Source organism: Callospermophilus lateralis, chromosome 4, assembly GCF_048772815.1.
Source record: "Callospermophilus lateralis isolate mCalLat2 chromosome 4, mCalLat2.hap1, whole genome shotgun sequence".
Taxonomy (NCBI): Eukaryota; Metazoa; Chordata; class Mammalia; order Rodentia; family Sciuridae; genus Callospermophilus; species Callospermophilus lateralis.
Genome location: NC_135308.1, coordinates 91924549 through 91947767, shown reverse-complemented (window position 1 = coordinate 91947767; position 23219 = coordinate 91924549). Strand labels below are relative to the sequence as shown.

Genomic DNA, 23219 nt, shown 5'->3' with positions numbered 1-23219 from the left:
TTCCATTAGATTTAGTTCCATGAGGAACTATATACTGGATGAGTATCTTTGATCTGAAATACTTGAAACCAAAAGTATCATTGCACTTCTAATTTTGGATTTTCAGATTAGGGATGTTCAGCTTGTAATGCTTAGCCCTAGGTGTGACACTTAGATTTTCCCCATTATTATTCTAACATAGCAGGCATGTTTCTAGCTTACTTTGAGATCTGTCTACTGCAACCTTTGATGACTTAATAATAGTATGGGACACATTGTTCTATAATGAATTCAAAAGTCTTATAGAAGATTGAATGATTTAGCATTAGCTTTGAAATTCCTCTTAATAGGTCTCCAGTTAAGACTTTATAAACAATGTGAAAATTTCAAATGCAGATGATCTAAGTGATGACATAAATCTGAATATATGAAAGAAATCAAATAACATTATTACTCCTTAAAGAAAGAGATATTGAAACAATAAGAATTTTTAGCCTATCACACCAACAGAAATTTAAAGGAAAATAAAAATACAGAATCCTGGATAGTGAGTAGTGATGAACAGGTATACATGTACTGCTGTGTGGAAAATTAATATAATGAATATCATGTATGTATTAATTAGCTTTGTCATATCTTAATATTTTGTCATGTTTGGTTTAGAACTTCTTTCTTTTTCAAGATACAAAATGGTACAATTGAAGACCCCAGTGTACTTTCCCCCAGTCTTATTCTTTTCCCTTTCCTAAGTGTTTGGAAATCTCTATTGTTTTTATTGTATTTTTACATAAAAGTTTTCATATTATATAGAACTTGATCAAAGACAGAATTTATTAGTAGTAGTATTTTGTAATTTAAAAATTACAATGTTTTAAACTCATATTTTTATAAGACTTTTATAAGAAAACATGGAGAAGTGTTAAAGATGAATTATTGAGAGATTTAAAAATCTACCTTTGCAAACTTAATACATTGCAAACAGGAAAGTTTGTTGTGGATTCATTTCAAATAGTGCAATAACTAGATATTTCAGAAGAGTTGTTACAATTAAAATTTTTGTTAAATTATGATTATATTTCTATTTAATTTAATAGAAATTTATATTGTTTAGTGTGTGTATGTATTTGCATTGTATTCTGCAGACAGGTTTGATTACCTACAGTGTTCAGGATTTAGGCACATCTGAGTAGTGGTAAGGTAAACAGATGAGTCCTACCATTTAGGAGTTCAAACCTTAGTTGGGGGGTGGGAGGATAGACTTAAATAATTAAGGAATAAAAGATCTAATTACAAATTCTAATATATGCTGTGAAGGAAACAGAGATGCTGGCGAAGGAAGAGTCCTTTGGATTTTATTTTTAAGACTGAATGGGGATGGTTTTGAAGAACTTTGAACAAGTGACATGATCTACATTAAATACAAATCATTTGCTGCTGTGTGCCAAATATATCCTAGGGATCTCTGCCAGGAAGCAATTGCTGAAACAGATTGCCTGAGACAAAGTAGATAACAGGGGCTGGGGGATAACTAAGGGATGATGATAGTGGTAGATGCTTTGATTTAGGGTCAATCTTGAAAATAGATAAATGGTGTAAGACTATGGGTCAGTATTAAGTGTCTCTGTAATTTTTCTTTTTAAGACATTTCAGGATGCCATGTTAAGTGCATCTCTATCATTTTTAAAGAATATTTCCTTAGCATCATTTACTGTAAATGATATTATTATGTCAAAGCCTATGATTGTTCTAGATAAATACTCTTATGGCTTTCCAAAGAGATTGTGCTGTTTAATTGTATCACCAGAATTGTCTTAATTTCATCTACAGTATACCCTTACCAGCTTAGTATATTTCATTTAGAAAAGTTTATACTGCTTCAGTAGATGAAAAGATGGCACTTTGGGAGCAAGGGGTATACATCAAAAACTTTGTTTAACTATTTCATTATGTTGAGTGAATTTAAGTGGTTTTATTTTAACCTAGTTTCCTAACGATATCCATAACCTATGTGCCTGATCTAAAAGTTTACTTTATTTGCAAGTCTAGAGATAGCACTAATTTAAAATGTAAAATTTGGATCCTTTTCTTTGCTCCATCATAAACTAGTTTCATTATAGATTCTGTAAGTTTTTAAATTTGTTAGGCTTTGGTAGTTGTACAAAGTGATTTTTTTTAAGTATGTAGGGAATAAATAATATGTGTTAATAAGCAAGCTTCAGATTTGTGAAAAGTTAATAGCTTTCTACAAAGGCTGGCAATTTTTTTCTGTAAAAAGCCACATGGGTCTTTATTACATAATCTCTGGGGTTTTTGTGTCAATATTTTTAGGCTCTGAAAGGGATAAGATAATAGGAATGAGACTGCTTTCCCCGTTTCTTGGTCCCTCTGGTGGAATGTTCATCAAGGAAACATCTTATGTAATATGTGCAGAAGCTGCTAAATTTCCCACAACATTATATAGTTTTTAACAGTATTTGAAATTTTGCTGAGTAGGACTTTACTGAGGTACTTCTTAGAGGCATGATATATGGGAAGATGGTGAGAAATCCCATAGCCACACCTTCTGTATGAAGTAGGTTTAGGTGGCTCCAGAATCTATGTGCTTGACTTTTTTGTTGTGAAATATTTTAGATTTGAAGACTAAGAGAACTACCACCGTTTAGGCTAACTTTAGTTAGTTTTGGTAAGCAAAGAATGTGAGTTAATAGCAATAGGTAAGGAAAAGTTTTTGGTTAGTTTTACATACTCCTGAGCCACACCTAGGTAAAGTATTGACTAAGACACTGTACTGCCAATTTCTGCTCTTTGATTATTCCTCAAACACTGGATTTAGGGTATGGCTAAATACTGAGGTATAGCTCAGTGGTAGAGCACCTGCCTAGTGTGTGTGAGGCCTTGAGTTCAATCCCCAGTACAACAAAACAAAACAAAAACCCATTGGTTCTCAATTTTATACCTATAGGAGTTCTTTCAAATGGTAATTAAGTGGATAGGCTAAAATAAAATTGTCAACCAAATATTCAAAACATTAATCAAGAACTTCTTGTTTAGAAAATCATCCATCCTTTTTTTTCTGATTGGTAAGATTATTATTACATTCAATTTGGAAAATACAGTATACTTTTAAAAGTTAAGCAATAGATCATAGTCTAATATGGTAATCTTTCATACTTTTAAAAATTAATCTGAAAGTCCTACGGGTGAAGCTCAGTGGTAGAGCACATGGTTAGTATGTGTGAGGCTCTGGGTTCAAATCCAGTATCTACATAAATATAAATTCTAAACAAAGAAACACATTCAGTGTATCATGTAGCACCGAAGAGAGATAAACAAGAAATAAATCTTTCTTAAGTTATCTTCTCCATCAAAAACAGCCTTTTAAAGTGTTTTGATGTATTTATCTCAAGTTCCTCAATATGTATAGAGATACATTTATAAAACAGTGTACCCACACTTTATTGGGATCATGCTGTATACTGTCTAAAATTTAACATTTTACAAAATTTTTTAATGATACTCCCCCTCTCCCTTGATCTCTCAAATGATAGAATGGTCGATAAAGTAATTCATGAACTAAGGACACTTAAGTACTGTTACCCATGAGTGGAACAATAAAAAATAATATCTTTATACATTTTACCTATTGTCAGCACTGCCTCTTATTCCACAGTTTTACATAATACCATCCCCTTTGCTTACTTCTTGAGGCCTGTTTTGGTAGAGTGTGTGAAATTTTCAGTAGAAGTATCACTCAAAAGTCAATGGAATACCAGATTTTCATTTCAAGATTCTGTAACCAACCCCATTCCTTTTTTCATTTCCAGTGATAAGGATCAAACCCAGGTCCTTGGCTTGCTAAGCAAGTCCTCTACCACATAGGCCTTCATTTTTACAATTGAATAGTTTTAAGATCTCTGTTGCTTTTTAATAGAGACTCCTCAATTGGCAAATGAAATAGTTATCCTTTAAAACTAGAGTCATTACCACAGAAATACTATATCAAAATGCTATCTGGCAGTTAGGTATTATTCTCAAGCTTTAAAACTATAGTATTAACATAGTAATACTATCAGTTACCATCTGGAGGTGAACAAGGGCATTAGAATCTTTGTTTATTTGCTTATATATGTCTTTGACTGTAAATAAAGTTCAATGCATGACAATTATTTGTATGTTGATCGATTGTGTGTGCGTGGGGGGGGTCATCTCAGTCATCTGAATAATAGAGTTGGTTCAGCTATCCTATTTTGCTAATAATTATTTTTTATAGATAGGTTTGTTACTAATATATACATTTGCATTGTTGAATCTCCAGGTAATACCTTTAAATATTTTTGTGGTAATATACATAAAATTTATCACAATAGCCATTTTTAAGTGTTTAATTCAGTGACATTAAGTACATACACAGTGCAACCATCACAGTGTTGTATAACTGTTAGCACTGTCTACTTATCTACTTTCAGAACTTTTTCATCATTATACACTGTACCCCTTCAACAGTAACTCCCTACCTAATCTTCCTTTCCTCACCCCTGGTAATTCCTATTTCTGTTTGTATGTATGAATTCTCTTCTAGGTGTTTCATATATGTGGAATCATGAAATATTTGTCCTTTTATGTCTGACTTATATTACTTAGAATAATATTTCCAAGATTAATATGTGTTGTAATTTGTATCAGATTTTATTTCTTCTTAAGCTGAATCATTAGCCATCCATTTACCTGTTAATGCATACTTAAGTTGTTTCTACATTTTGACTACAGTAAATAATGCTGCTGTAAACATTGGTGTACAAGTAAGTATTGGTTTGGGACTCTGCCTTCATATATATATATATACATATATATGGAAATGGGTTCATGTTGTAATTCTACCATTTAGCTGTCAAGGAGTAGCTAAATTGTTCTCCACAATGGCTATACCACTTTACATTGTCAGCAACACAGTACATATCTAGTGTCTCCATATCCTCACTCACATGTGTTTTTTTTTTTTTTAGTAATAGTCATTCTAATAAGTGGTAGGTGGTGTCTTACGGTTTTGATTTGCATTTCCCTAATGACTAATGATGTTGATCATCTTTTCATGTGCTTTATTTGGCCATTTGTTCCTCCTTAGAGAAATAACCTATTCAAGTCCTTTGCCCATTTTGAATGGGGTTATTTGTCTTTTTTTTGTTGAGTTGTATATAACACCTTTTTAAAAGGTACACTAAAATAATCTAGACTGTTTCTCCCTTCTCAGGATTCCTACAGGAAACAAGTAGTAATTGATGGAGAAACCTGTCTCTTGGATATTCTCGACACAGCAGGTCAAGAGGAGTACAGTGCGATGAGGGACCAGTACATGAGGACTGGGGAGGGCTTTCTTTGTGTATTTGCCATAAATAATACTAAATCATTTGAAGATATTCACCATTATAGGTGGGTTTAAGTCAAATATAATAAATTGGCATTGAGAAGTAATTATAGCTTTCATTTATTTTTTTGCTAATTGCCATGCCTATATAATCTAACTTAAAATTTAAAATAATTTTTTAGAGGTAGGTAATCGTTCCATTTTACAACTGAAGTTTTTGACAATTAGAGTAGTTGAGTAACTTGTTCCAGATTGTTTAGATAGTACTAGTGCTAGGATTGAAATCTATGCTTGTTTGACTCAAGTGCTTTCTGTACTCTTAACTACTCTACATTAGAGAAATAAGCCTTTGAACTTTTCAGATATATCATGAAAATGAAAATCATAAACAAAAATATGAAAAGGTGATTTGAAGTAGTGCCACACGAATGATTTTTTTAAATAATTATGTATGTTTAATGTAAGATTGAATAAAGAATGGCTATGCATATTTATATTTAAATACAACTTATATGTTGTAAAAATTTATGAATCTGACAAATCTGCATAAAACTGACTATTGTATTAAATGTATTTTATATTTGTTTCCTTGAGCTTACAGTTTTCATAAAACTGCATAGTAAAGCAAATATCTATGCTTACTGGCTATGTCCTGTTACTATGAGTTAGCCTAGTTAAGAGGTTTAACATTTTATTCAAGAACATTTATTTCAGTATGTTTACTCTGTAGTCTAGTAATAAGAAAATTTGGGTGGTTGTATTTTTGCATTTTTTTAAGAGTAGTTCTCTTAAAAAGAGTAGTAAATAGATGACATTTCTTAATTTATTCAAGTTTTACTAAATTTATAAGTAGAGGAACTGGGAATTTGAATCATTTCTAACTCTGTTTAATGTGTCTCTTCCGTGCTGCATCTTTGAAATTCACATAAAATTGTGAAACAATATAATTTTATTACAAATTTAAATTAACATGTAGAAGGGCTTTTAACAAAATAAAGAGTATAGTAACTTTAGTGTTGTATGTATGAAAATCAAAGTCTTCCCAATTATTATTTTTTTTTTGAGAAAGTATAGTACTCCCCCCTTGTACACATTTTCACATTCCAAGATTTCACTTATGCTCAACTGTAGTCTGAAACTATTAAATGGAAAATTCCAGAACTAAACAATTCAAAAATTTTAAATCGTTTTTTTTGCAGTAGATTGTTATCTTACTGTGTCTAATTTATAAATTTTAAACTTATATCAATATGTATGTATTAGAAAAGACAGTATATATGACTTTAGTACTATCCATAGTTCTGAGCATCCACTGAGGGTATTGGAATGTATACCTACACATAAGGAGGAAGAAACAAATGTGAAAGTTTTAATGCTATTACTTCATGTTTGGGTAAAAATATTTTTAATTGTATGCGTATACAATTAGCCACATACATGTTGCTAAGAGTATAGTTTTTAAATTAAGCATATCACTTTGCAGTATTTTCTTTTTTATTATGATTTATCTGCATATGAACCTATTTTATAGTTTTAACTCTACTTCTGTAGTTATTTGGTCTTTCAAGAGGGAAGGAAATAACTAGAAGAAAAAGCAAGGAAAATTTGGTGTGGTGAAAATTAGAAATCATATGAAAAGTTTTCATTTGGCCAGCTTTTATAAGGCAAAAGTTGTGGATAGTTTTTGTAGGATTTTTGGTTTACTGATGCCTCTCTTTTTTTTTCTCCAGAGAGCAAATTAAAAGAGTTAAAGACTCTGAAGATGTACCTATGGTCCTAGTAGGAAATAAATGTGATTTGCCTTCCAGAACAGTAGACACAAAGCAGGCTCAGGACTTAGCAAGAAGTTATGGAATTCCTTTTATTGAAACATCAGCAAAGACAAGACAGGTAAGTGTTATTGGAATACATCTGTTTTCTACAAAATATATCAAGCAGTTTTATCATTAATCATAATTTACTAATACATAATCTAATTTGCATCATTTTTGAGGCAGGAGGGCAAGAACATTAATATATCTGACAGTTAACTGGTATTATATGTTAAATCATTTAAAATGATTTATCAAGTTTTTTTCTTGTTATATTTAAATAGGAAATAAACAATATTTATTTGATTTTTTTTTTTTTTTGGTAATGTCCTCTTCTCTTGAGAATACAGTACTTCTTAATCCTATGATACTATTTTTGACTTCCATTTCTTTTCACACAGAAAACTTTTCTTCAATTCTGAACACATTTTAGCATTCAAGAAATGCAGAAACATTTTCAGTTATAGGTAAAAACAAAGAACAGGAAAACAAAATTTGAGTTTCCTATTTGAGAAGCACTTTAAAGATTATTATGTCATAAGGTTCTTTGTTATATTTGAAAATTTTTGCTTTCACAGATTTTTTTTGAGGATATATTTTTGGAGAAAGTTTTCATTAAAGCAAGGGGAATTTTTGGAAAGTAAACAGAAATTCTCAGTTACTTACTTCGTGCCTTATTCTAACAAAAATAGATGCCAAATGAAACCTGAATTTTGTTTTGGAAAATAATCCTCATTTATAAAATAACTTTTTTCTAGGTAATTTCTGTTGGTATTACTTAACCTATTTATATGATTTTAACAAAGTCAAAAAAAAAATCCTGGGAAAGTAGGGAATATAACTTTAGCACACTGAGTTAATTGATTTATATTTCATAAATTTGTTTTGGGTCTTTTCTGGTTAGGATACCTTAGAGCCTAAAACAAAATTAAAACTTTGAAGGCCGAGAGTTTTATAAAATATATATATATGAAAAACTCATTGCATGGTTAAATATATAAAAGTAGGCATTCTAGAATTTTTACTGTAAGTGGGTAAAATTTAAATGTAAATTGTTCAGCTGGTGTGTATATATATATATCTTTATTTCTGTAGCAGTAGACCATATGTACCTCTTCCTGGTTGTACACATTTCGTATACAGTGAAAAAAGTCTTTATTTGGAGATTAAAAACTGAATTTCTGTAGCTTGGCCACCTTACAAATATCTCTTCTGTGGCAGTTTTACTAATACCTGATTTATAGTTTAAAAGAGGATTTGGTATACATCACTTCACTTCACTTTAGAGGAACTCAGATTCATTGAAAAATGCATTCCCAGGTTCCAAAGACTGGGATGAGGTGTGGTTTTTATCTTCTTTTTACTGATCTTCTTTAACCATTCTCATTGTTTTTCCTCAGGAGAGAAGGTATTAAAAAAAATGATTATAATATTTATAACTTTTTCTCCTAATATTTGCCTATGAAAAAATTCAGATGTATAGTTGAAAGAATTGTATTGAAAACATTTGTGTACCTACTACCTGGATTCTACTGTAACATTTATTATTATACTTACATTACTTATTCCCCCCACCCCCCGCACCCATATTGGGGATTGAACTCAGGGGCACTCACTCAACGACCAAGTCATGTCTCCAGTCCTGTTTTGTATTTTATTTAGGGACAGGGTCTCACTGAGTTGTTTAGCGCCTTGTTTTTGCTGAGGCTAGCTTTGAGCTCATGATCCTTCTGCCTTAGCCTCCTGAGCCACTGGGATCACTTACAGGCATGCCCCACTGCACCCAGCTCTACTTATAACTTTCAAAAGATGCATTTTAGACTGGTGAACATTGTGGTGAACATTTCATAAAAAAAAAAAAAAAAAGAAAGAAAAAGGAAAGAAAAGAAAAAACATGAGACTTGCATAATATAACGGGTTGCAATAGAGAAGTTCTTGTCATACTTCAATATATATACAAATCAACTGGACTCATTAAAATCCAGATTCTAATTCAGTGGATTGAGACCTGATATTTTGCATTTCTAACAAACTTCCAAATGATGTTAGTTTGTTTCATACATCACACTTAGAGTAGCACCATACTTTGAGTAGAAAAGCAATAGAGGACATTAAAAAGAGACTTCTGATTATCACACAATGTTGCTCTCTCTTTCTCATTTGATAAGAGCCTAATAAAACAGCTGTGTCTCCTTTCCTTGTATGATTATCACCTCAGAAGTACTAATTTATTCTTGGTGTTTAACGTTAATGCTTTAATGTACTACAGCATTTATAATTGATAAGAAAACTATGTGGCTTCCTTAATTTATTTGTGGTACTGGGGATTGGAACTCCAACCTTTTTAATTTTTTGAGCTAGGATGTTGCTATGTTGTCTAATGTGCTAAAAGGCCTTGGATTTGCGCTCCTCCTGCCTCAGCCTCCCAATAGCTGCAATTATAAGCATGTGCCAATGTGCCTGGCTGTGGCTTCCTCTTAAAATAGATTTTTAGTTTTTATATTGTTTTGTGGCCTTTTTAAAAAAAATAAAATGCTCTTTGAAGGTGTATGATATAGAAGTAGATTCCTTCAAACTTGCTTTGTAGAAATTTGTGAATCATCTATATAATAGAGATAACATAGTACACAGCCTTTCCTGTATTTATATCCCATTTTATTCATGTCTTTATGTATGTTGCTAAACTATAACTTGGATCTTTAATTTCTATTCCTTTATTTCTTTTTATTAAGTGGACTTAATGATTTGCTTAGAAATTAATTTGCTTTGAAGAGTTTATTCATCTTCCTTTCTTTATATTAACTTGTTATGTGCAGGCTTTGGGAAAACTAATAATTTTAGAGATTATATTAAATATGCACATTTTAATTAATTGTGCATCTCCAGTTTTTGTGAAAATTTGAAGCCCTACCTTTTGCAGAGTAGTTTGTTACTCATTTGTTATTCCACTTGTTATTTGGATAAAGTAAATGTTTATCGTTACTGTGTTTTATCAGCAACTTATTTTATACCCTAATTTTTGATCTTGTTGATGAGCTTAAAATACAAACACCAAAAAGAATATTTAGGTTAGTAGGAACAGAACATCTGTTCAGAGGTTCTTATAGATCATTAAGGGCCAACGGCCCTCCATGGGCCCATCAGCAAATATTTGGGACATCAAGGGCCACAAGGGGTATCTATTGCATATTTCTTTTTTTTTTTCCTGTAACCCATTAAAAGTTAAAGATCATTATTAGCTTGTGTATAATACAAAAACAGGCTGTGATTGTATTTAGCCTATGGGTTGTGGTACAATAATTCCTTACTCTCTGGATAACTTAAACAATAAAAGTTTGGCCAGACTTTCAACTTAATTTATACAGGCTAACCTTAGTAATTTTAAAGTAAAACATGTATTTTATGAAAGGAAAATAGAAAATTTACTGTAGTGCTTTTCAAGATAAGAGTTGTAGAATATATATTTTTACCAACTTACTTTGTAATTTTTAAATGCCTATTACCTGGTCAGACTTTTAAATTCTGTACAGTCTTTTTAGTGTTCACCTGAAAGCAAAAAGAAGTTATTCTAAGCTAATATACTATATATGGTTTCAATGTTCCTAGTATGTAAAGACTAATACTTTCACATTATCTAGGCAGTTAGTAATTGTCAGATTTTTCTGTTCCCTTTGGGCAGTGCATGGCAGTATTGGCAAAGGTTATTGAAACTGAAACCTTGACACCATGAGTATAGCTGTGAGTTTTCCAGTCAGCTAAAATCAAAAGTGGAGAGGATTCTTTAAAATTCATGACAGAAGCAGAGTTCCCAGAGTATGTGCTGCTACTGATTAAGCTTTTTTGCATTCTGGTAGCCTCAATTTGAACATAATGTAAACATTATAGTTTTCCTTACTTAAAAATGTTGACTGATTAATTTCCTAGTTTGTTAATTTTTAGCTATATTAAATAGTTGATAGAAGACTTCCATTAAAGTTTACCATTAGGTCATTTTAAAAAAGCTAAACAAAAAAAAACTTCTTGTGCTTTAATCTATATTTAATAGTTGATTTTGTGTACATATCATAAATATTTGAATTTTAGCTTTTATAAAACCAACAAAAACAATTATTGAGCACCAACTGTATACCATGTGTAGCCTTCCAAGTACTGCTATTTTATTTCAGTAATGCTGAGATGGTTTATACTTTGGCACAAAGTTGGTTTTTAGAATACATTTGTTCCTCCCTTCCCTTCCCCCATGAAGGCTTATACTCTTATATCTGTATTTAGTTAGGGTATTTGATGTGTTCTTTTCTTGAAATAATTTTGCAAGAATTTTTACAGACTCTACAGGAACAAATTCTCAATGAAATAAAATCTCTTATTAAAAGCATAGGCTGCAGAATACGAGATGATACTCTTTGTTAACAATTCTTTCTTCACTATGGGGTGTTCTATGCCCATGTTTTCATAGGTCTGTTTACAGATAACAGTTGACAATATTGTTAAATCTCTTGATTTACAAAGTCACATATTTAAACTTGTATACTTTTGTTCATACATGAGTATTTTCATTTGTTCTTAGACTTTAATAAGTGACATTTGAAAATATTTGTGGCAATAAGCTATCTCCCCTAGCTAAATCACTAAGTGCCAGTTAAGAGCTTAGCAACTAGTTACAGTGGGCATTATGTATGTTTCAGTTACACTTTAATCTTAAAAATTAATCTACAAATTTTGGAATAAGAAACCAGTGTTCTGTCCTACAGTTGTATATTAGATACAGTTTTTAAAAATAAGAGCCAGTGCCACTGGTAAGGCAAGGATAAATAATAATAATCTCATGTTTTTTGGACGTCAGTAGGCTTTGAAGCATATTATAAGGAAATAACTAAGTCTGAAAAAATATGGTAAATAATGATTTTTTTAAAAATCTAATTTAAATTTTATATTAATAAAACTCAGAAATGGAAAAAGTCATTATGGAATAACTACTTCTCAGTAATGTTAATTATCTCAGCCACTGAGGTCCTGACACTGAGTTCTTGGTGGTGGGTACATTCTCTTTTTAATTATTGGCTTCCAATTCTCTCTCTGCATTGCTGGAAACAAAAATCATATATTTTGGTATTGGTGATGGGGATGCTTACACTGAAAAAACAGGCACATTCAAACTGATTTTAGAAGTGTTAAAATCAAAATTTGCTTCTGCTAAATCAGTAGAAGACCATTACCCTGTTTGTTAGTAATTCTTCATTGACCTTGTAACTTTCATTTTGTAAACAGGAATAAATAAAAGTTTACATCCTTAAAAATTTTAAGAAAATATGAGCTTTTACCTGGTTTGTGTACACCTCTCTTTATATTATATATCTATAAACATATTTGATTTCTGCATTGATTTTTCACATTGAAAGAATGATTTGTGAAAATATCAAGTGACAGAACTCATACTTTGTTTTGCATGCTTTAAAAGTCATTTAATGTCTTAAATTATTTATTTTATTTAATGGAAATTTCTAATATATAATTTTTTCAAGGACAAATGAATAAAAATCCTTTGAGAATTAATGATAAGTATAAAGTTATAAAGTATTAAAAACTTATAGGCCATACAAGTGGAAATTTAACTTAAAATGCCAACATATTAACAATTTCAAAAAATACTTGGAAATTTTCATTTCTAATTGGCTTTGCTAGCTAGTTGATTAATTCTCTTAAAAATAAGATTTTTGTTGGGCTATAATTTTTGTAACTAGGTCATTGAATAGACTGGATAATATATGTTAGAAGCTTGATATATATTATTTTAATATGAAATATTTTTAAGTATGCCTGCTTCTTAACTGAATTTTAATTTTATAAATTTTAAAGTTTTATAGGTAAATTGTTGAACACTCCTGAAGCAGTTCTTAATATACTCTTGAGATTTGTAAAAATTAATATTCCTGAAAGAAGTGAAGTGTCTTTTTCTTAGTTGCTGTAGAAGCAGGCGTACAGAAGACTTACGCAGACAAAAATTAAATCCTGGTTGTTGGCTTATTAAATACCTAGGGCTGAATCTCTGTGCCTGTTTGAATTTAAAACTACAAGTCATACTTTTGGTATATATTAGTGTTTGACACATGTTAACTTTTTAAGTGTTGGATCCATTTTGTCACATTTGATTCAATAGAAACATTGATGTTACCAGTTAAAACTATTCTAATCCCCAAAGATAAGTAATCATTCTGAAAATGAAATGAAGAGCTTTAAATTAAATTTGCAGTGAAATACATCAGCTTTTCTAAACACATCTATTAGAAGAATGAACACAAACATTACATCTTTCAAGTTAGTTTACATAGATTGATATTTCTCTGCATTTATTTTTTAGAGATAAGCTGCATTGTAAGTACAGTTAGCTAAACACTTGGTCCTCCATGGCTACTGCCTACTTTTCTAGGCTGAGAAAGATGAAAAACTATCTCCATGATGGCTATAAATAATTGTAATAGTCATTATGTTTTTTGGATTTTTTTACCGTGACCTTCAGCCGGAAAAAAATCCCTTTAGAATAGTTAAATTAAAAGGTACAAAATCAGTTTATTTAGACATGTTCTGCAATCTTTTTTAGAAGAGTTGTAGCTTTCTACAACAAGAATACAAAATGCACTGCTCCTGTTTTGTGTGCATATTTTTTTACAGTTCATGACATTTCAGTTATTTTGGCAAACAGCCCTTACTTAATGTTTAATATAAATAATGTAATTTTCCATCCACAAAGGTCCTATAATCAATTCCACTTGTAAACTTAGAAGTTGAATAGAAAGAATTGAAGATAAAACTTGAAATTCCAGTTTCTTGACTTAACCTTTTTTGCAAGATGCTTTTTGAAGTGTTTTTGTTTTAACCACAGCTATACATCCCTATTATAGTGTTTTTCTCCCCACTTCAGATAGGGAGGTGAGAATCAGTGGTATATAAATCACCTGTTTTCACTAAGTCAAAGGAATAATTTCAATCTAACTTCAGTTTAGGCTTAAATTACACAATTTGCAGACTATAAAATGATTATATCAGTTGATAAACAGATAAGAAATACATGTATTGAGTTTTTTCATAATCTCCCCTTAATTTCCCACTTAAAATTTATTTTAAAATTCTAATTCCATTAGAAAACAAAAATGACTTTTAAGAACAAACCAGGTTCCAGCCCATATTTTAAAACTGCATCCTCAATTTTATTCAATCTGATGTATGCTAAAGAAAATTCTCAAGTAAAGCTCATAGTTTCAAACTACTTGCACATGGCTGTCCCAATAAATTACTATTACCAATGAAACAGACTTTAAGAAGTTGTGTTTTACAATGCAGAGAGTGGAGGATGCTTTTTATACATTGGTGAGAGAGATCCGACAATACAGATTGAAAAAAATCAGCAAAGAAGAAAAGACTCCTGGCTGTGTGAAAATTAAAAAATGCATTTTAATGTAATCTGGTAAGTTCAGCATATTAATTTTAGCAGAAAGCAGGTATCTTTCACAGGTAACAAAGTAGCAACCACTTGGAACTATTTAGGTGTGGTATTCTAATTTGAAGTATTAAAAGATAAGAAACTTGTTTGTTTCCATAATTAGTACTTTTATTTTGAATAATGAGTAATAATTATAATTGGGGTTGTTTTGATGGCTATGGAAGACTATATTTGCCATAAGGTCTAATAATTTAATTAGTCTTAAGTAAGCATATTGGAACCAATAACTTTTAATTTTTAAGGAAAATCAGGCTCATGTTTTGAGAATATAAGCAACTTTTGTTTTTCAGAGAGGGAGGAAAAATATCAGAACTTGTATAGAATAATAAAATTGAATGGCCCAGAGAGGGGAAAGGGCCTCTCCTGTATTTTTTCTTTTTTGAACATTGCACAAGCAAATAACTATTCAAATAACTATTCTTCTACCTGTGTTCTGTAATTCAATGGCAACAACAGCACTTTTTTACTGTGAGAAACCTTGGAGTTGTATGTAGGATGACTCCTGCCTCCCTGTGTTTCATACCCATTTGCAAGAAATCATAAATTCCTGTGATGTTACTACTTTTTCTTTGTTACATCATTAATTCAAGCCCGTCTGATTTCTTGCTGGGACTATTCAACTTGTTGTCACCATCATTCACTGGAAATATGTCATTCTCTTACCTTTATATCTAGTTACTGACTCACCTATGGAATAAAATCTCAAGTTCTACAGCATGTCATATATGATCCTAACACCTTCCCACTTCTCTTCCCAGCTTCTTTTGGCCTTTTATCTAAAACTACTATCATCTTGCCTGAATTTTTGTTTTTACATAAACAAACACCATGTTATTTCATATCTTCCCTTGCATCTTGGCTTTTGTTTGTTGTTTGGAATGCCAATATTCTTATCCCTACTCATGTTAATTAACTAATACTTAACTCATTGACAATTTCCCAGTCTCCCATTTTGTAAGAATTCCTTCAGATCCTTAGACTGAGCACATTGCCCTTGTGCGCATTTCAAGTGTGTTGTTTTTAACTATTAACATGCTTCCCATGTTATAGCCAAATAACTTTTGGTGTTTTATTCCTTTATTAGTAGAACTTAGGGGAGCCAGAACTATGTGTTTTTAATCTTTGTATACCCATTGTCTTGTGATATTCTTGGCATATTTGTAACTGCCTGGCAAAGATTTATTGAGTAGAATCTCACTTTTCTTTCTAAACAAACACATTGAATTCCGTCTTGCTTAGCAAGTACTTCATTAAATAGATGACATAAGTTAATGCCGAAGTTTAAATTTTTATTGCATATTGCTTATAATATATAATGTTCTTTGAGGATGTGAAATAAAATTATAATTTTCCAAACTACTAGGATATCTTTATTGTATTAATTACACTAAAAGTTGACAATATGAATCTTAAGTCTGAAACAATTAATACATATTCCAAAAGTTAAATATACATGAGTAGTAGATTTGATCTCAATATTATGTAGTACACTAATCTATGAAACTCAGAAGAAATAAAGCATTACTGGAATTAATTTTTAATTGAGATTTATGAATGCAGTATTGTGCAAGGCAGTACTTTAATTTTAGAAGTTGTAAAGTTTAATACTACAATGCAGTTTGAAGTTGGACTTTTGAAGCAATGAACAGATTTAAGTGTTTTTAAATTTTTTATTGTCTCTCTGATTTTTTGAAATAGAACTATATAATAAAATTTAAAAATGTTTCAGGTTTAATTTATATGAAAACAAAGGCAGAAGCATATACTATTCTAAAATTTCTAATTTGTGCAGTGTTTTCACAGTGAATGTAATGATTTTTTTTTAGTGGATACGGATAGCACTTATATAAAAAATGTATTTGGTAATATATAAAACTTTTAAAATTAGGTAAAAATGTTTTTAGAAAAATTTGATAATGATATGTATATGCAAGTCAGTTTTACTAAGTATTAAAAAAGATGAGTTTAAACCAAGTAATTACTAGGCTACTACTTGCCTTTCACATGTATGTGAATAGATTAGTTCCCATAGAAAAAATGAAATCACTGCCCTGTTTAGGTCAATTATGACATTGCCCTATCTAATGTAGAGTTTAGGGCACATGAGCCTTTCAAAGTATTTTAATGTTACAAATTCTGAAACCATTGTTTCTTAAATACGTTGATATTATTTTTACCTTAGAATGTGTCTTCTCTCTAATTCATCTCATGATTTTTCATTTTTTTCTGCTTCACCGTTTTAAGAGCATTACCATTTTTCTTAATTATAAAGGTTGTTGAAATAGACTACACAGGATTGTTCAAAGGGAATTAATTCATGAAGAGTAAAAGTGTTACATCCTTTTTTCCCCCTTAGTTGTTGCATTAGAGTTATACATAATAGTTGGGTTCATTTTGACATAAATATACATGCATGAAATTTGATTTACTCCATTTTGGTCCCTGGTGTCCCCCCCCCTCCCCCGCTTCCCTCCCAACCTTCCCCCCCCACCATTCCCATTCTTGAACTCTACTGGTTTTTCTTTCACTCATTTATTTTTAATTGGTGTTTTATATATATATGGAATCACTATATATTTACACATGCACATAGCATGATTTTGTCAAATTCATTCCTTATTTCCTCTCCTTTACCATCTTTCTTCTCTTCTTCTCAGTCATCTTCTACTCCATTGAGATTAGATCATTTTTTTTAAGATCCACCTCATTCTAAGGGTTTATGATTCTAAATTGTCAAGTTAGTTGTGATCTTTTTTATGTTATTGGAAAATTTTCCCTCTATACATGTTGAGAAGAATAGCAAGAAGGGAGATATACATGTAATTAACCCTTATTCTCCTTTCTTTGGGAGAAACAAAAGCAAATGTTTGATTGTATCAGTAATGACTTTTAGAAAGTGGAAAATGTCTATAAGTGCAGTTTGAATACTTTATTGAGTACTGTAGTACTCACTAGTGTTCAAACCAATGATACTGGGTTTTATCAAAACTATCTGCTATTCATTTTACTGTGGCAAACTTCTCATGGCCACTGTTTCCCTCTTAAAATATTGGTCATATTTTTCTGAATTATAGATATACTGTAAAAATTAATTAAATATAACTTTAAAGAAAATGCCCTAATTAATTTTTCTTATTATTCTGAAGTAATATGTTGTTGAAGGTCTCAGTAATATGGTAAAGATTATATTAAATTTTTAAATTATTTTCAATGTAATATTATATTTATACAATTTGTAATATTCAACAGATAATTACAATGAGTAAAAATATAGTTGTTCATTGTTCTTAAGTGGCTTGATTTATGTGACTTAATTTGTTGGGTAATTGTTCCTAAGACTCCCTCTAGTGTCTAGGTTTGGAAGCTAACAAAATTTCTTTTTATGGTTAATAGTAGGTTGAACAGATTTTTAAATAAAGAATGGGTCATTTTTTTTTCCTTCAAAATTTATTTTGCTTTTACTTATGTTTATTTTTAGTAGCAATAAGGCAAAAATTGACATGGATCTTGCATAATTAAATATTAAAGGATTAAAATCAGTTCTGTTACCACTTTCAGAATACTAATTTGCACATTATGAATTAATGGATTAAAATTTTTTCTGACTTAAAGTCATGGTAGCCAAAACTGGTTGACATACCTTGCCTTGATCACAGACAGATTTAGGACTCTGACCAATGGTAAAAATTCTTTGAAGACAAGCATTTATATGGCAAACTTTGACTATCTAATACGCTAAACAAACTAAAACAATAATTAAGAGAATATCCTTGATGTTGTTAAACTCCAACACAATTCAGATGATTTAGGAAATTTCTCCACATATCAGAAGTATTATATTTTTCAAAGTGGTAAAGTGGTATTATCTTTTTGGAGGTCACTTTCAGTATATAAATTGAAACTACTACTTGAACACATTATTTGAAAACTGAGAAAATATGTCTAGATACTGTTTACTTCTTGGTGAAATTATTTAAATCCAAATGATTTTATGTAAGTACAGAACCAGAGGTAAAATATTATTGCCATGAGAATTTATGCATCTATATATCTTATATCCAAAGTCCAGAATCTTAGGGACAGATAAATGTACACACATATTCATGCATACATGCATGCATATATACATTTGGATTTTGACAATTAAGGTTTTCAATATGTAAAATTAGTAGCAAATTTAAGTTCTCCTTGGGGAAAAAGTCATTTGTTAAGCTTGCATATGATCAGTGCCATTGATTATCTATGTAAAAATTATCTTTTGTAAAAATCAGAGGTTCTCTTTGCCAAAGAATTCTCAAAGTCTGATATATTTAATTGCTGGAAGAAAATTGGAAAGTGTATTTATTCTTTATCAGTGTTAATATTTACATTAATAATGGAAGTTCGTCATCTTTTTACCTCAAACCACCATGTATATATATTCACATTTTAATACTTTTTCTGTATTTCAGGGTGTTGATGATGCCTTCTATACATTAGTTCGAGAAATTCGAAAACATAAAGAAAAGATGAGCAAAGATGGTAAAAAGAAGAAAAAGAAGTCAAAGACAAAGTGTATAATTATGTAAATACAATTTGTACTTTTTTCTTAAGGCATACTTAAGTAAAAGTGGTAATTTTTGTACATTACACTAAATTATTAGCATTTGTTTAGCATTACTTAATTTTTTTTCTGTTCCATGCAAACTTAGCTTTTATCTTAAATGCTTATTTTAAAATGACAGTGGAAACTTTTATTCCCCTCTAAGTGCCAGTATTCCCTGAGTTTTGGTTTTTGAACTAGCAATGCCTGTGAAAAAGAAACTGAATACCTGAGATTTCCATCTTGGGGTTTTTGGTGCATGCAAGTTGATTACTTCCTATTTTTCTTACCAGTTGTGAATGTTGGTGTGAAACAGATTAATGAAGCTTTTGGATCATCCCTATTTTGTACTTTATCTAGTTACATAAATGAATTAATTAGTAATTATAACTTAAGTTGCAATTTTATGATTGGTTTTACTAAAACATAGAAGGATCACACGTTTATGGGTTTTCTTTCAATTTATCTTCAAGACATCATGTCCTTTAGTTCGTCATCCTTCATGAATGTAAACAGACATTGTTCACAAAGGCTTTCTCCCCCTTTCCACTGCTATTCGTAATGGTCATTATCCTAAAAATATTATATTTTTTCTATAAAAAGGAAAAAAATAGAAAAAAAAAGTAAGGTAATGGAAAATATTAAAAGGCCATTGACATTCCACATTAGATAAATTACTGTAAGACTCCTAGCTTTTCCTGTTAAGGCAAATCCAGTATGAAATGGGGATTATAGCAACCATTTGGGGGCTATATTTACATGCAACTAAATTTTTATAATAATTGAAACAATTTTAACATGTATAAAAATTCTCATAGGAATTAAATATAGTCTCCCTGTGTCAGATTATTTATTCTTAGCATAACTTTAAATCTTCTTGAACCTCAACCTTTGAAAATAGTTTTAGTTCTGGTAGTGAAATTAAAGATTATTTGAGCCAGTTTTAGCTTAGTAGGTATTGAAGAGACCAAGCTTCATTGAGCTTCATTGAGAGTTTCATAGCATGGACTATATCCCCATGGTCATCCAGCATTGTCATGCATTGGTTGGTCAAAAAGGGGACCAGGAGAGAGTAGTTTCAAACTCTCCACTTTTATAGTTCTTTTAACCCTGGCTAAAGTAACATTTCATAAATGCTTTTCAAGTCTGATTCATATTTAAGAATATCCAATGCTTTGAAAATACATAAATAATAAAGTCCAATTCTTACAGTGCATTTGAAGTGTTACTTTAAAATATTTGAAGCGAGATGGTGTGGCGAGATGAAAATATCACTGGACTAGGAGGAAAATGAGTTAGATTCTAGATGTCTTTTAGAACTCTGATTTTGGGCAGGTCATTGTGCATGTTAAAAAATTTATCTCAAAGGCTTTACATTATGTAATTTACATTGTTTACATAAAGATATACCTATTTGTCAAGCTCAGCACAATCTGTAACTTTTTACCTGTATTCAGTGCCAGTCTTGGGCAAAATTGTGCAAGAGGTGAAGTTTATATTTGAAAATACATTCTCCAGTTTCAGTACTCCACTCCCATATTAATGGCATTTTGCCTGCCTACCCTTCCACATGAACCATGAGTTGAGAGAATTTTTTTAATTTTTTAAATTCCCCTCACCTCAAATTTTATTGCTGCTATGGATGTCTCCATGAAGTCTTCCCATTAAGGTACATCAAATTGTCTCTCTTCCCCAGGGCTCAAAATAATCTGACAGATACCATAATGGGATTGGACATAACAGCTAATTTTCAGATAGTTGCAGTAGCAATTTAATCTTGATCCTTTGAACATGATGTCTTTGCTGCCTGGTCCACTGGTGACTAAGTAGCAATTTTCAAACTTAGTATGAATAGACAGAACCCTATCCAGTGGAAGAAGAATTTAATAGAGGTAGTACTTAAATCTACATCTAGGAGTATCCTGGTAACAATGATACATTCCATCGTTTTAATAACTAAAACCTTCTTACAGTGAAAACTTTGAAATTTAATCATAAAACTTACTTTTTAACACAATTGATCTATTTAACAAATGTTTATTCAGTGCCTATCATATGCCAGCTACCACATAAGGCACTGGGGATATGGTATCCCCAAAGGGACATAATTTCTTATCCTTAAGGAGTGCTAGAGTGGTCTGTAATACTTTAGTAAAGCTTTTGGCACATGATCCAGAGGTGATAATATAATGCACACTTTTGTTCTGCAAAATGGGGGTTTGGTCTGTCAGATTTCTTCAATTCTACAATAGGCGTTTTTCTGTAATTCCAGTGTAACTGTTTAATCAAGCAACTTTATATAAATCACTTCATTGTTTTAAAGGAGTAAAAATTCCCAAATATGTAATATTCTAGTTTTCTCTTTGTATAATTAAAATAGACTTTTAAAATTAAATATTGACTTCTAAAATAGTTTTATTGGGGTACAAATAAAACAGGTGCCTGAGCTAATTCACAGTAAAGGAAATTTCTGTGTAAAAATCAATATAATTTATGAAATGCTTTATTAAACTACAGATTTGTGGAATACTGGATAGGTTGTTAAGACTTATGCAGTACCTTTTGTTTCTACACAGAGAAGGAAATGGACAATTCAGGAATTGCAGTATTCAGGATACTTAGGACTCTTGAATTTTTTGATGTAGCTGGGCAAATTTTTTTAAGGTAGTGGTAATTATCCTCTATTATGTTTGAATGGTTTAACACTGTTTTGTAGAGATTTTAAAAGGGGAGAGAATTCTAGAAATAAACATAAATGTTATCTAATTACTACAGCCTTAAAGATAAAAATTCTTGAAGTTGGAAAATAGTGCTAAATTACATAGTCTTAGACAAATAACGTTTGTGGGAAGAATATAGCAGACATATGTAGTATAATTTGAGTGAATGTTCTCAATTAGGAATTCTAGGCTCTATTAACTGAGTCACACTGCATAGGAATTTAGAACCTAACTTTTATAGGTTATCAGAAATCTTTGCCACCATTGCACAATTTTGTCCTTATAAACATTGTGAGGCATGTTAAGTTACAGTTTGCACAGCTTCATCTCATTTTTATTCTAGTGATTTTTTCTTCTTCTAACCACTTTTCCCCCCAATACACATATAGGGATTTATTTTGTAGGCAATAAAAATTATCTGAAATAATTTCCCATTTGTGAAAATGTAGTAATTTCTTGATAAAAGTAATGTTTTTAAAAACTTAGCAGTTACTTTAAAGCTGAATTTATTAATAACTTCTGTTATAATATTGAGTAGCATGAATTCTACATTGAGAAAGTGATTAACTTAAAGCTGGTAGCTGTGAAATTCTGTCAATGAAAATTATTTCTTTCTAAAGACATATATTAGTTCTTGAAGAATAGTCATAGCTAGATTAAAATTTGTGTTTTAGCTTCATAGTTTAAAGTGCCTGTTTGGGATGATAGGCATTTTAGATGAATTAGGAAAAACAAAGTTATTACTGCAGAAACGTCAATTTCAGAGGGTCCACTTCCCGCCCCCACCCCAGTAGAGCTAAATGGGTTATATGTTTTATCTGGAAGTTTCCAGTTCCACTGTCTTGTGTTTTCATGTTGAAAATACTTTTGCATTTTTCCTTTGAGTGCCAATTTCTTACTAGTACTATTTCTTAATGTAACATGTTTACCTGGAATGTATTTTAACTATTTTTGTATAGTGTAAACTGAAACATGCACATTTTGTACATTGTGCTTTTTTTTGTGGGACATATGCAGTGTGATCCAGTTGTTTTCCATCATTTGGTTGCGCTGACCTAGGAATGTTGGTCATATCAAATGTTAAATTTAAGAATGACCACTCTTTTAATTAAAATTAACTTTTAAATGTTTATAGGAGTATGTGCTGTGAAGTGATCTGAAATTTGTAATATTTTTGTCATGAACTGTACTGCTCCTAATTGTAATGTAATAAAAAATAGTTATGGTGACTGTGGTAGTGTGTCTTTCTTATTTCTTTATAATCTTC

General features: G+C 30.7%; 1 protein-coding gene across 2 annotated transcripts in view; it reads left to right on the top strand.

Annotated features, from left to right (window-relative positions):
* Kras (KRAS proto-oncogene, GTPase) overlaps nt 1-23186 on the top strand; it is a 38062-nt gene extending 14876 nt beyond the window's left edge. For both annotated transcript variants that reach the window (XM_076854221.1, XM_076854222.1), the window contains exons 3-5: nt 5228-5406; nt 7072-7231; nt 19102-23186. In XM_076854221.1, coding sequence (XP_076710336.1) covers nt 5228-5406; nt 7072-7231; nt 19102-19218 — 456 coding nt within the window. In that variant the 3' untranslated portion in view covers nt 19219-23186. The remainder of the gene's footprint in view (nt 1-5227; nt 5407-7071; nt 7232-19101) is intronic.
* Nucleotides 23187-23219: the final 33 nt, after the last annotated feature.